Source organism: Leptodactylus fuscus, chromosome 3 (genome assembly GCF_031893055.1).
Source record: "Leptodactylus fuscus isolate aLepFus1 chromosome 3, aLepFus1.hap2, whole genome shotgun sequence".
Taxonomy (NCBI): domain Eukaryota; kingdom Metazoa; phylum Chordata; class Amphibia; order Anura; family Leptodactylidae; genus Leptodactylus; species Leptodactylus fuscus.
In genome coordinates this window covers 177322881-177335934 of record NC_134267.1, presented here as the reverse complement: position 1 = coordinate 177335934, position 13054 = coordinate 177322881, and the positions used below count along the sequence as shown (strand labels likewise).

General features: G+C 42.9%; 1 protein-coding gene across 3 annotated transcripts in view; it reads right to left on the bottom strand.

Annotated features, from left to right (window-relative positions):
* Positions 1-1530: 1530 nt before the first annotated feature.
* DOCK10 (dedicator of cytokinesis 10) overlaps positions 1531-13054 on the bottom strand; it is a 225709-nt gene continuing 214185 nt past the window's right edge. For all 3 annotated transcript variants that reach the window (XM_075268832.1, XM_075268834.1, XM_075268833.1), the window contains 5 exons: positions 8847-9057; positions 8570-8760; positions 6025-6125; positions 4678-4816; positions 1531-2017 (listed from right to left, as the gene is read on the bottom strand). In XM_075268832.1, the coding sequence (XP_075124933.1) occupies positions 1901-2017; positions 4678-4816; positions 6025-6125; positions 8570-8760; positions 8847-9057 (759 nt within the window). In that variant the 3' untranslated portion in view covers positions 1531-1900. The remainder of the gene's footprint in view (positions 2018-4677; positions 4817-6024; positions 6126-8569; positions 8761-8846; positions 9058-13054) is intronic.

Below are 13054 nucleotides of genomic sequence, written 5' to 3'. Positions count from 1 at the left end.
AACATATCAACCCAGTCCAGAAAATGGATAGGTTAGGGTCATAAGAATCTAACAGTGTCTTCCCTTTGTGAATGACTGCCCCTGTTGCAGAGATATTAAGCTCTTTGAAGCAATGAAGGCACCATTATGATATCGGAGCAGGGAGGCACCAAATCACAAGGGGAAAACATTACTTGATTCAGGGAACCCTAAGCTATCTATCTGTGGGGCTGGGTTGATATGTTGGTTTCTTGTGACACACTCCTTTAACCATTTATGGATCTTTTTTGTGCATGTTGCCATATTGTTACTATAAAGGTGATATCAGACAACTTTGTAATGTAATTTTATTGTCTAGCAATATAGATTTCTTCCTCTGAAATGTACAGTTGTCATCACACCTTCAGTCACATAGAGTTCTCCTGGCATCTGCCAGCCTCAGATTCGTCATTCAGACTGGCAGATGGTGAAGTGTGATTAAAGCTCCTGAGAATGCATTTTCCCCGCTTCCCGGTCGGATGATGGTGCAAGCTACATACCTCCAGCCATGCATGCATGATAAACTCAGACTTATGTGAAGCTGCTCAACCATGGAAAGTCAACTTGCATGTACTGTAGCCGCATGACTAGATTGACTAGAATAGTAGGATACGCAGGATATCACAATTTCTACCCTTCACCTCTATTTCCCTTTTCTAACGATGCTAAAAACTGAGAATAGTTACAAGACCTGTTAGCTCTTCTCACGTCTCTTTAAAGGGAGTCTGTCAGCAGGAAATTGGTTCTAAACCCAATCTCAGTACCTAGAAGGAATTCTACAGTTTCTAAATATACCTCCCATTTTTATATATACTGCTGTTTTGTTTATTTATTAATGACACAAATACTGCTAGAAAGTCAAAAGTTGTCCAAAAGTTTAGTTATGCTTTAAATATATACCAATAAGCGCTGCCTTCATTAGGGTCCTATTGGTAACTCTCATGGATTAGTAAGAGTAGAAGATGGATACAAAGAGGTTACGTGGACGGGCCATTGATTTCATTGGAGACCATGTAATGTAACACTTGGTTTCTTCTGTGATAGTGCTGAGAAATTACATACTTGCTTCCACTTTCTTTGTAGATTACAAGAGATGTATTTGTAGATTATAGCCAGGTTTCCCAGCCGCAGGACACTATGTCATCAGTTTATTTTGCTGTGACCCTTCTAGTAGTGTCACTTATTGAATGTAAAAATCCTTAAAAAAAGAGCTCCACATACCTGAGATGACCTTAGAAAGCACAGTAAGAAATCATACAATATTGGTACAACAACGCCACGCCACGCTCAGAGACACTGGTGTACGTCACCTCGTAGTGGCATTAACCGTCTGATTTATTGCACCTTTTTATTTTGCCATTATCACCCGGGCGCATCTATTAATTTCTTTCCATCCTCTGAGCTGTGTCTTGCTCTCAGCATGCAGAATAACCACATAATAACTATGCACATTCACAAATACTTTAATAAATCTTTATCTAAGGATTTCTATAGAATCTTAGTTATCTTGTGGATATGGGCTCGTTTCTATAAAAAAGGACAAATTTTACACATCTCCTATTTACAATCTTCAATGTAAATATGCTTATTTATTATAAAACATAGAATTAAGACTCTTAAAATAGATGCCAGAGATAAAATAATATTAGGTTTAGCATCGACAATGACAACCATGTCATATAGGGAGTGCTCATCTGCCATTGGTTAACCCCTTGGCAGCAAAGAGGTCTGAAACACTGTTTTTGTCCACTGGATAGGCAGCAGATTTATTACGCCAGCACTGGCGGTAACACCTTAGAATAAATTAGAATTACAATCCGTGTCCTGAAGAAGCAAGTCCTTGATCAGGTCAGTCCATGGTATAGGGAATGGAGAGGTCCAATCAGGAGTCAATTTTCGCGGATGTGCTTGGCAGCCCTGTATTTGTCCTATTGATTGATCGAAGGGTGCATTGCTTCTCAGCTGTGGGATGTTTTGCTGGGTCCTCCCGATAAGTGATCTTTCATAGAAAGAGGGAAGAAAAACAGATTCTCAGTCTGACAGCAAAGTGATGGGCAGCGACCTTCAAAAATGAAAACACATAGCGCAGCATTTTGTTGCGGTTCACTTGACAATTTCACCCTTCACAGACTCCCTACTGGCAGCTGTGGCGCTGCGGTGTCCAATTGGGACTTTCAGGTCACTAGCTGTCTATATAATAGTTACAGCCAGTCACTAGGGGAAAGCAGGAATCAAAGGCTGAAAAGTGCTATTCTCCCAGAGGTTAGGGAAGGTACACAGGTTTGTAAGACTTCCATGTGAATATAAATAAAGGGAACACAACCTATAGAATGACTTATTGTATGCACCTTGTAAAACACACCATTGCTGTTGCTACCAACACTACAATATAATGTAACCCCATCATGAGTCAATGCATAGAATGCATAAGAAGAGGCGGAAGGTGAGTAAGGATTAGCATGCACAAGCCATGTAGTGGAAGACAAGTAAAGAACATACCGATATTCCCTAAAGTACTCAGTGAAATGTTAGACAAAGAGGAAGAGAAGCGGAACAGGCAAGGGTCACATGACAGCTGAGAGGAGAGAGAGAATGGAATGCATTACGACCGGGATCCATAACCATACAGACATGTACATTTAACATGCATTTGTGTTATGCTGGACAGGAGAGAAATATCTTCACATGAATGGTTTTATTTAGATGGAATGGAAAATTACACAAGAGCGAATGTGATGAATCTCAATAGCAATGTAACATCGAGAATACTAGACACAGACTTAAACAGGACCTGTCACCTCCCCTGACGTGTGTTAGTAAATACTTGCATCCGCCATGAAATAATTCAGAAGCATCTTCTGCCATTCCTGTTATTACTCCTACAAACTGAGTGTGAGGGTCTCTACATAAGTCTCATATTATTGTACTAAAGTGTATTCCTAAATTTCTAGGAGACATAACTGAGGAAAGCCACAAAGTACAGATGTAAGAAAAGATTCTCTGACTCCCACTATGTCAGTGTGATAGTCTCATTGTCCTATAGTCAAGGGTATGGGGGCACTCGTCCACATTAGGGAGAGTGTTTGCGCATGCGCAGTCGGCTCTGCCTAGGCCGGATGCCTAGGCAGAGTGAATTCCAGCCGGAAGACGCCGCGGGGACGCTGCACGGAGAAGACTTCTAAAGGTAAGAGAAGAACCAGCGTTGATTGGCAGAATGTATAGCATTCTGCCAATCAACGCTGGTTCTGCATCGAACCTTAAACTTCGAACAGCTAGTAGTGTACTAGAGTACGAGTATTTCGAATACCGTAGTATTCGAACGAACACCTACTCGATCGAACACTACTCGCTCATCTCTAGTTGTAAACTCTTACAGAGGGCATATATACAGAGTATATAACACTGATAATGGTATTTGCTTTTAGGTGTAGAAGACGGGATTGTAATTATTATTATTACGAGACAATTAACTATTATTGTAATAACACTGTGTATATGAATGAAAAGTTAAAGGGAGTGTGTCACTAAAACAAACCCTATTGAAATAAGATATTTGGGGTTCCCCTGCTTCTGCTTCTTGATCAGTGCCTCCATTGCTGAGATCTTACCTTTTTTCCTGATATGCTAATGAGCTGTTTCAGACCACAAATATGTCACCATTGCGGTCATTGTACCAGAGGGTTACCTCACTGCTATGGCACACCGGACCAGACCTTGTAGGGGGTGAGATGAGGGGACTCGATGCTGGAAGGCAGGGTTCTGGTGCAAAAGCTAATATTTTAGCAATGGAGGCACCAATCAGGAAGTTCAATAGGGACTGTTCTGACGACAACTCCCTTTAAATAGGAATTTCAGTTCTAGTTCATCTGTGTATTTAATTCTGGGCCCTGGCAGGTTACTCCGACTACTGACCACTGCTCATACTACATGCAGAGTTCTTCCTCAATGCATTTTTATCAGTATCCCACTGGTACTCAAGGAAGATGAAAGAACCAGCCTGACACTTGGCTTTCTACCAGTCAATGCTTAACTTCACTGCATCTATTAAAGCAGAACTCCGATACAAAGTAAAATTCAGACGAATGGAAGGGAAGTTTTACAAGCCAGCTACAGAAACGTCTTGTCAAAACTATGTACCCCTTTTTGTGATGTAGGGTTCTAACCAAAAACCTTGTGTAACTAGCACTTGAAAGTAGGTTAGGAATAGTAATGCATTGGCCATTTTCACTTGTTATTCCTATCATAATATTCTATAATATTCCATATACAGTAGTATGTTAGAGTCTATCCATATCTTGCACTGCTTATTTACATTTGTTTGACTATTTCCACCATTATACATACATGATACATACATCATAGATAAAATAGAATAACTTCCCTATCCTCATGTTCAGTTTTCACATGACTCAGTCTACCAATACTGTTCTACCTGTTTATGGTCTACCTAGATTTCACTTGGGTTAATGATAGATGAGAGCCATCTTCACAGACAGCGATATCCGATATACTTGACAATGAGCAGGTCACAGGCAACATCCACAAAGAAATTTGAAATTTAAGGCCAGACAGTTTCGGGCATTTGTCACTAGTCTAGTGTTACACTAGCTAAGAATATTCCCTATGGTGACTAATGCTAGGTTACTTCCATCAGCTCACCGGTTCATTCATGACTTCAGAGAGTTCCATCAGAATTTCCCTGTAATGAGATTTCATCTCTTCCTGGTACTCCAATTGATCTTCCTTTATGAGGCGTTCATTTACTTCTAGAGCCAAGCCACAAGTATCTGCAAATTGTCTGAAAATAGAATACAGGAACGTAATCATAAATGAGAAGAGGTGGATGAGAAGATTTTACAATGGTCAACCAGAGCTGTGTACGCAGCACTCATTGAGCATTGTACATAGGGATCGGGAAGGCATGGACGGTAATAAATTATCTCTGCCTTCCCTACAGGAGGTCCAACTGTTCTTACAGCTGGATCCCCGCTTCTGCACCTGCTCAACAATGCAAAAATATATGGGGACGTTCTTGTAGGGTCAAGAGTGGATCACCCAGACACATACAGTGACAGCCAAAAAAAACAATGCACCACCAGTGGATTTTGTCAGATGTATGTGATACGTATAAATTGAGTCCCTGCAGATGATATGTATACCTCCTACTACAAAATTGACTGAAACATGTCACATGATATGTACAAAATTGCCAAATACTCGTCATCCAGGAGAGAAGAGGATAGAAATGGAAAAAGACAAATCATTTTCGCTGCAATCATTACATTTTGTGAAATGGTGCGGGTTTTTGGCCGCCACTGTATATAGTCAAAGAGTGGTCTGGAAGCGGAAAAAGTGGCTATTCTGTTATTCCATCCGACATCCCCATATACATATGTATTCTTGACTCTGCATTTGTGTTCTTCATAGGGGAAAGGGAATAAGGCACTGCCAGACACCTCTGGTGGGGTCTTATCTCTCTTCAGCATCAGAGATGTTGAAAAAAAAACAAACATTCCCACGTTTCCTTTCCCCTGAATTTTGCCATGGGGAGAGTCAAGACTAGAGATGAGCGAATAGTATTCAGAACTCTAGTTTCGAATAACTCGCCCCATAGGAATGACAGAAGTGGCTGGCGCCCGGTGCTTAACTCCTTGCTGTTTGGCCGCTTCTATTCACTCCTATGGGAGCGAGGTATTTGAAACTAGAGTTTCGAATACTATTCGCTCATCTCTAGTCAAGACGCTTCCAAGAGTCATGGTCTGTACAGAAGCATTGGAGCATTGTAGGCATTTATTACATAAAAAAGTGGGCATTTACCAAGTTGTTAGCCTGGCAAAACAGCAGATGGCATCGCCCAGTGTGTAAGTCACCAGGGTCTTACATGGAAAGGAGCAACTGAACTGGACAATAGCACCTAATGTCAGTGATGTTGATGCATCAGTTATACAAGATTTCTAGTTTTGCTTCTGTTCATAATATAAAACAGTGTTTTGTATGTGATGTTACCTGAATATTTCTTTCAAATGCTTTACTTGGCTTTCCGGGTAATTGTTGGCATTTGTCTCTGTTAAAAACGCTCTTGCGTATGCCATCGGTCCAGCATTCACCTGAAAACCAGCAAATTAGACTTCAGTAGAGAAATGTTAATGTTCGGCTGATAAACAAACCTATAAAAGCCCTACATAAAACATGAAGCGCCAGGCTGAATAGTCCACGATAAGGATAAAATGTCACTTCTTGTTAGAACCTCATCTATTCAATGCATCTGCATAAACATACAATGGAGGAGAACTAGACTTTTATGTCAAAAATATAATAATATTTTCCTATACATGTGAATGCAAACAATCAGGTGAGATATGTATCAAATCTGTAGCAAATTGTGTCTGCTATTTATATTATGTAAAGTAAATATATTTTATAGTATATATTATAATATTTACATAAAGTACTTACATTTTAATTATCTTTTTTTGTTGCAGGTTTTTAAGCCAAAGTCAGGAGTGGTTTTAACATATGGGAAACATAAGAGCTTCCTTTTAGATTTTCTATCCCTTTGCAAGCCACTCCTGACTGTGGCTCAAAAAAACACAGCAAAATATGCATCAAAACACTGCGTTTTAGCAATGTGGAGCTTTGACCTAAAGACGTTTCCTTCCCAGAGGGGTAGGAGCCCATGCCTATTTTCCATCAAGACACCATGGTTGTAGCATGGCACTGCTGTAGACAGATCAGGGCTACACAGTTGGGGCTGCTGGTAGCTGGTAATGTAATGCTGACTGTATGCTATCCTCACTATACTGGCTAAATTGTAGATAAGAAACTGATAATACACAGAATGAGACAATAAATCAATTAACCAGCCTGCAGGAGAATTCTGCTCAGCCTCTACCTGCCCCATAGTTGTAGATATACAGTGTTGGCCAAAAGTATTGGCCCCCCTGCAATTCTGTCAGATAATACTTGTGTTCTTCCAGAAAATGATTGCAAGCACAAACTCTTTGGTATTAATATCTTCATTTATTTTGCTTGCAATGAAAAAACACAAAAGAGAATGAAAAAAAAGTCAAATCATTGATCATTTTACACAAAACTCCAAAAATGGGCCGGACAAAAGTATTGGCACCCTCAGCCTAATAATTGGTAGCACAACCTTTAGATAAAATAACTGCGAACAACCGCTTCCGGTAACCATCAATGAGTTTCTTACAATGCTCTGCTGGAATTTTACACCATTCTTCTTTGGCAAACTGCTCCAGGTCCCTGAGATGTGAAGGGGGCCTTCTCCAAACTGCCATTTTGAGATCTCTCCACAGGTGTTCTATGGGATCCAGGTCTGGACTCATTGCTGGCCACTTTAGAAGTCTCCAGTGCTTTTTCTCAAACCATTTTCTTGTGCTTTTTGAAGTGTGTTTTGGGTCATTGTCCTGCTGGAAGACCCATGACCTCTGAGGGAGACCCAGCTTTCTCACACTGGGCCCTACATTATGCTGAAAAATTTGTGGTAGTCTTCAGACTTCATAATGCCATGCACACGGTCAAGCAGTCCAGTGCCAGAGGCAGCAAAGCAACCCCAAAACATCAGGGAACCTCCACCATGTTTGACTGTAGGGACCGTGTTCTTTTCTTTGAAGGCCTCTTTTTTTCCCCTGTAAACTCTATGTTGATGCCTTTTCCCAAAAAGCTCTACTTTTGTCTCATCTGACCAGAGAACATTCTTCCAAAACATTTTTGGCTTTCTCAGGTAAGTTTTGGCAAACTCCAGCCTGGCTTTTTTATGTCTCTGGGTAAGAAGTGGGGTCTTCCTGGGTATCCTACCATACAGTCCCTTTTCATTCAGACGCCGACAGATAGTACGGGTTGACACTGCTGTACCCTCGGACTGCAGGGCAGCTTGAACTTGTTTGGATGTTAGTCGAGGTTCTTTATCTACCATTTAGTTATTGCCACCACCTGTTAGGTGCCTAAGGTAAGTAACAGGTGCTGTTAATTACACAAATTAGAGAAGCATCACATGATTTTTCAAACAGTGCCAATACTTTTGTCCACCCCTTTTTTTATGTTTGGTGTGGAATTATATCCAATTTGGCTTTTTGACAATTCTTTTTGTGGTTTTCCATTGAAGACAAATTAAATGAAGATAATAATACCAAAGAGTTTGTGATTGCAATCATTTTCTGTAAGAAAATGAGTATTATCTGACAGAATTACAGGGGTGCCAATACTGTAAGGCTGAACACTGATATAATGTATACTAGCAGTGGGATTGAAGATAAGGAGCAGGAGAACAGCTTAATAAGTGGTGAAGGAAACAGAGCTCCTCAATAAGATATATTATAGAGTTTCTTATATTCACATGCACTATTCATTTATGAAAAGTTATTACGCTTTAAAACAATGAAGCAACTTTGCAAGTACTGACAATGCGATAAAAGAAGATTTTATAGACTTTTAGCTTGCTGGCTGTTTTTCTACAAAACTAGAAGGTACAGCTCTTGCAATGTTTTATTGTAAGTGGAAATGCTCTTTGACTGCTGTTTGCACTTCTCACCTTGACGCTAACACTCCCTTGAAGTTTCAGCTGCAGTCTTATCATGTCCACATCATCCATTGTGCAAAGCTGATGTAGCTCCTGAACCTTCTTGGACATCTCATCTATTGCAACCTCAATGGGATTCAGTTCTGTACTTGTCTGGCTGACAACTTGGATCCTCTTTTTTACATATGGAAATGAATGACTGGCTGTGGATTAATAAGAGTAGTTGATGAATTTACTGCATCATAAACTGGCCATAGAATGGACGTGTACATATACAGGGCTCACTTACTAGTCAGCACCGTGCGCCTCTTGCATTGTTCCTCCACTCCGCCATGTTTTTTCCCCGACAAGGTGAATGGTGTCTCGAATACAAATCGGTTTATATTGTGATGCCTCTCAAAATCTGTTTTTCTGTCTTCAAGCTCTTTCTCATCAAAGTAAGGTGTGACATATGTTACTTGAAAGTAGGCAAATTTGGGATCCAGGTCTTTAGGATTCACCTGAATAAACATTAAGAAAGGTTATAAGTTAAAGGGGCTCTATCAGCAAAATCATGCTGATAGAGCCCCACATATGCGTGCATAGCCTTTAAAAAGGCTATTCAGGCACCGTAAATGTTAAATTAAACTACCCCCCCGTTTTAAAATAATAACTTAAAAAAGAATGTGATTTACTTACGGAACGTGCACGCTGGGCGGGCATTCAGGGTGTGTCTTCATCTTCTTCCCCGCCTCTTCTTCCTCTGACGTCTTCGGGTCCCGTCCTCCTCCGGCGCTTGCTCGCGGACACTGATAAAAAAATATAGCCCGGGCGCATGCGCAGTAGCCGTAGTAGAAGCCGCGTGCTACTGCGCATGCGCCCGGGCTATTTTTTTTTTATCAGTGTCCGCGAGCAAGCGCCGGAGGAGGACGGGACCCGAAGACGTCAGAGGAAGAAGAGGCGGGGAAGAAGAAGACGGCGCACCCTGAATGCCCGCTCAGGGTACACGTTCCGTAAATAGAGAACATTCTTATATAAGTTATTATTTTAAAACGGGGGGTAGTTTAATTTAACTTTTACAGTGCCTGAATAGCCTTTTTAAAGGCTATGCACGCATATGTGGGGCTCTATCAGCATGATTTTGCTGATAGAGCCCCTTTAACAAAGTAGTCCAGTTCGGATATCAATATTTCTATGTGTATCCCTTCTCTGCAACTCATACAAAGGCTTTTGATTAGCCAAAGGGGGCCAAACAACACATACAAACCGCAATGGGGGCACACACTGTGATCACTACATAGGGAATCCCATTGGTGCTCCAGTGCAAAGATCATTACTGATGTGGTTCTGTAGTTATTAGAGGAGTCAGATGGACAACCCTTCTGTCAGCTATACAAGCCCTCAAGGGAACGCGCACTGCTCTCGGATAACCCTCTTAATACTGTTGTGTTATTAAATGATGCATGTGAATGCTAAGCATGTCTACAGATGGGCATTTGCATGGGATACGTGTGAGATATGTTGCTTTGGCAGGCGTTTATCACCTTTGATACCCCATTACCATTCCTGTTGTTTCAGCTGTTCTAGTAACATTATACAGAAAAGCATAAAGGGAATGTATCACCTATTTTTTTGCAAATTAATACCAGATTGTGAAACATGTTTTTCCACTAATCTTTCTAATTGTTGATTTTTTTTATTCTTATTATTTTCTGCACATATTGATGGGGGGGCCATCTTGACTGAGCTGCTGTTTAACAGTATTCAGGCACAAGATCTACAGGAGCAACCAGTTCCATAGGAACCTGCAGTTAACACTTTGGAGGAATTTTACAAAAGCGTATTTTATATTATTCTGGAGTTAAAAAGTTTAAAATGTTTGTGTAAACTAAGGCTTGGCCGTAATTGAAAAATATCCAAAATCGAACATCATCCAGGATAACTTCCGTGAGTTTGTTCAAGTCAATTATTTCAGTTCAGTTACTTTGGAACTGCTATTATACTCCGGGGTCGCTTCAGATCCCAGAGTACAATAAGTGGAGGTCCAGGGGAGATGATTAGAGATGAGCGAACACTAAAATGTCCGAGGGGTACGCAATGTTTCAGGGGTACGCAAAATTCGATAACATTATACTTACCAAGTCCATGAGTGACGGTCGGGCTGGATTCCCCTTGAATTCTCCCGGCGCAGCGCCCCCGCGGTGTCTTCCGGCTGGAATTCACTCAGCCTAGGCATCGGGGCCTAGGCAGAGCCGACTGCACATGCCCAGTCGTCTCTGACTGGCCCGACGCCTGAGCAGAGCCGACTGCACATGCGAGAGCATGCCCGTGCATGCGCAGTCGGCTCTGCCTAGGCCGGATGCCTAGGCAGAGTGAATTCCAGCTGGAAGACGCCGCGGGGACGCTGCACAGAGAAGACTTCTAAAGGTAAGACAAGAACCAGCGTTGATTGGCAGAATGTATAGCATTCTGCCAGTCAACGCTGGTTCTGCATTGAACCTTAAACTTTGAACAGCTCGTAGTGTTCGATCGAGTACGAGTATTTGAAATACCGTAGTATTCGATCGAACACCTACTCGATCATCTCTAGAGATGATAAGTTATAAAAACACTGTTAATAACCTCTCCTGGTCTTCGGCTTGACTCCTTGCTGTCTTCGGTGCTTCAGACTAACATCAAGGACCGCTGACGCCTGTGATTGGGCCTTAACTGATCATGTCGTATCATGATACATAGACGTAAATCTCACAATGCTACATGACCCATGTGACCGCTGATACTCATACTTTAAAAGGGGAGTGGTGTAAAAAGGGGCATGACCTAAATAATCACCTTTAATCATAATAACAGATAAAGTGCCCAATTAATTGCAATTTTGATTTGGGTGATAGCTCCCATTGCCATTTAATAGGCTCCTAAGTCACCTCCATAAGGAGTTGTTTTCTGCTGATTCTGCGGATCCTCTAGTACAGCGGTTCTCAACCTGTGGGTCGCGACCCCGGCAGGGGTCGAACGACCAAAACACAGGGGTCGCCTAAAGCCATTGGAAAATACATATTTCCGATGGCTTTAGCCGCTGAGAAACCACATTACATTTTGCTGCAGGGTAGATCCTAGTGGGCTGAAGGACCTGTGATGACGTCATGACCATGTGATCGGACTCTGGTGTGGGCGGAGCTATTCAGTACAGTGCCGAGTTACACAGGAAGCGAAGGCTGCAGTGAATGGAGACTGGAAGGTAAGATGGAGGGAGGAGACAGCAAGTGTAAACAAGAGGGGGGGGGGAAGGGGATGCAGGCTGTGTGTGAGTATGATAGAGGAGTTCAGGCTGTGTGTGAGCAAGATGGGGGGTGTTTCAGGCTGTGTGTGAGCATAATAGTGGGGTTCAGGCTGTGTCCCAGTTCAGCTCCTTGCTTTGCCGCTGCTAGTCGCTGTGTAGACGCGATGTGATGACATCACATCACGCCTACAACTGTTAGAGAGAGCGGCGGGGGAGCAAGGAGAAGGTAAGTTTAATGTGTACACTGAGGTGGAACGTGAAACTGGGGGCAGAGATGGAGGAGACATGAATCTGGGGGCAGAGATGGGGGGACATGAATCTAGGGGCAGAGATGGAGGGGACATGAATCTGGGGGCAGAGATGGAGGGGACATGAATCTAGGGGCAGAGATGGAGGGGACATGAATCTGGGGGCAGAGATGGGGGACATGAATCTGGGGGCAGAGATGGAGTGGACATGAATCTAGGGGCAGAGATGGAGGGGACATGAATCTGGGGGCAGAGATGGAGGGGACATGAATCTGGGGGCAGAGATGGAGTGGACATGAATCTGGGGGAAGAGATGGAGGGGACATGAATCTGGGGGCAGAGATGGAGGGGACATGAATCTAGGGGCAGAGATGGAGGGGACATGAATCTGGGGGCAGAGATGGGGGGACATGAATCTGGGGGCAGAGATGGAGTGGACATGAATCTGGGGGCAGAGATGGAGGGGACATGAATCTGGGGGCAGAGATGGAGGGGACATGAATCTAGGGGCAGAGATGGAGGGGACATGAATCTGGGGGAAGAGATGGAGGGGACATGAATCTGGGGGCAGAGATGGAGGGGACATGAATCTGGGGGCAGAGATGGAGGGGACATGAATCTGGGGGCAGAGATGGAGGGGACATGAATCTGGGGGCAGAGATGAGGGGACATGAATCTGGGGGCAGAGATGGAGGGGGGACATGAAACTGGAGGCAGAGGAAGGGTGTATATGAAACTGGGGGAGAGATAGAGGGGGAACATATAATTTATGGGTGACTGTAGGAGGATTATACTGTGCGGGGAGCATGTGAAAAATGAATGAGAATGGGCGGAGTCAACATACAAGTGGGCGGAGCCAAATATGCCGCGGCGCGCTTTGCACGCCGCACATTTTGTCCCTCTTTCTACTTTTCAAAAGTTCGGAGGTATGGGTTCAGGCTATGTGTGAGCAATGGGGGGGTGGGTTTCAGCAGATTTTGTGGAGTAGAG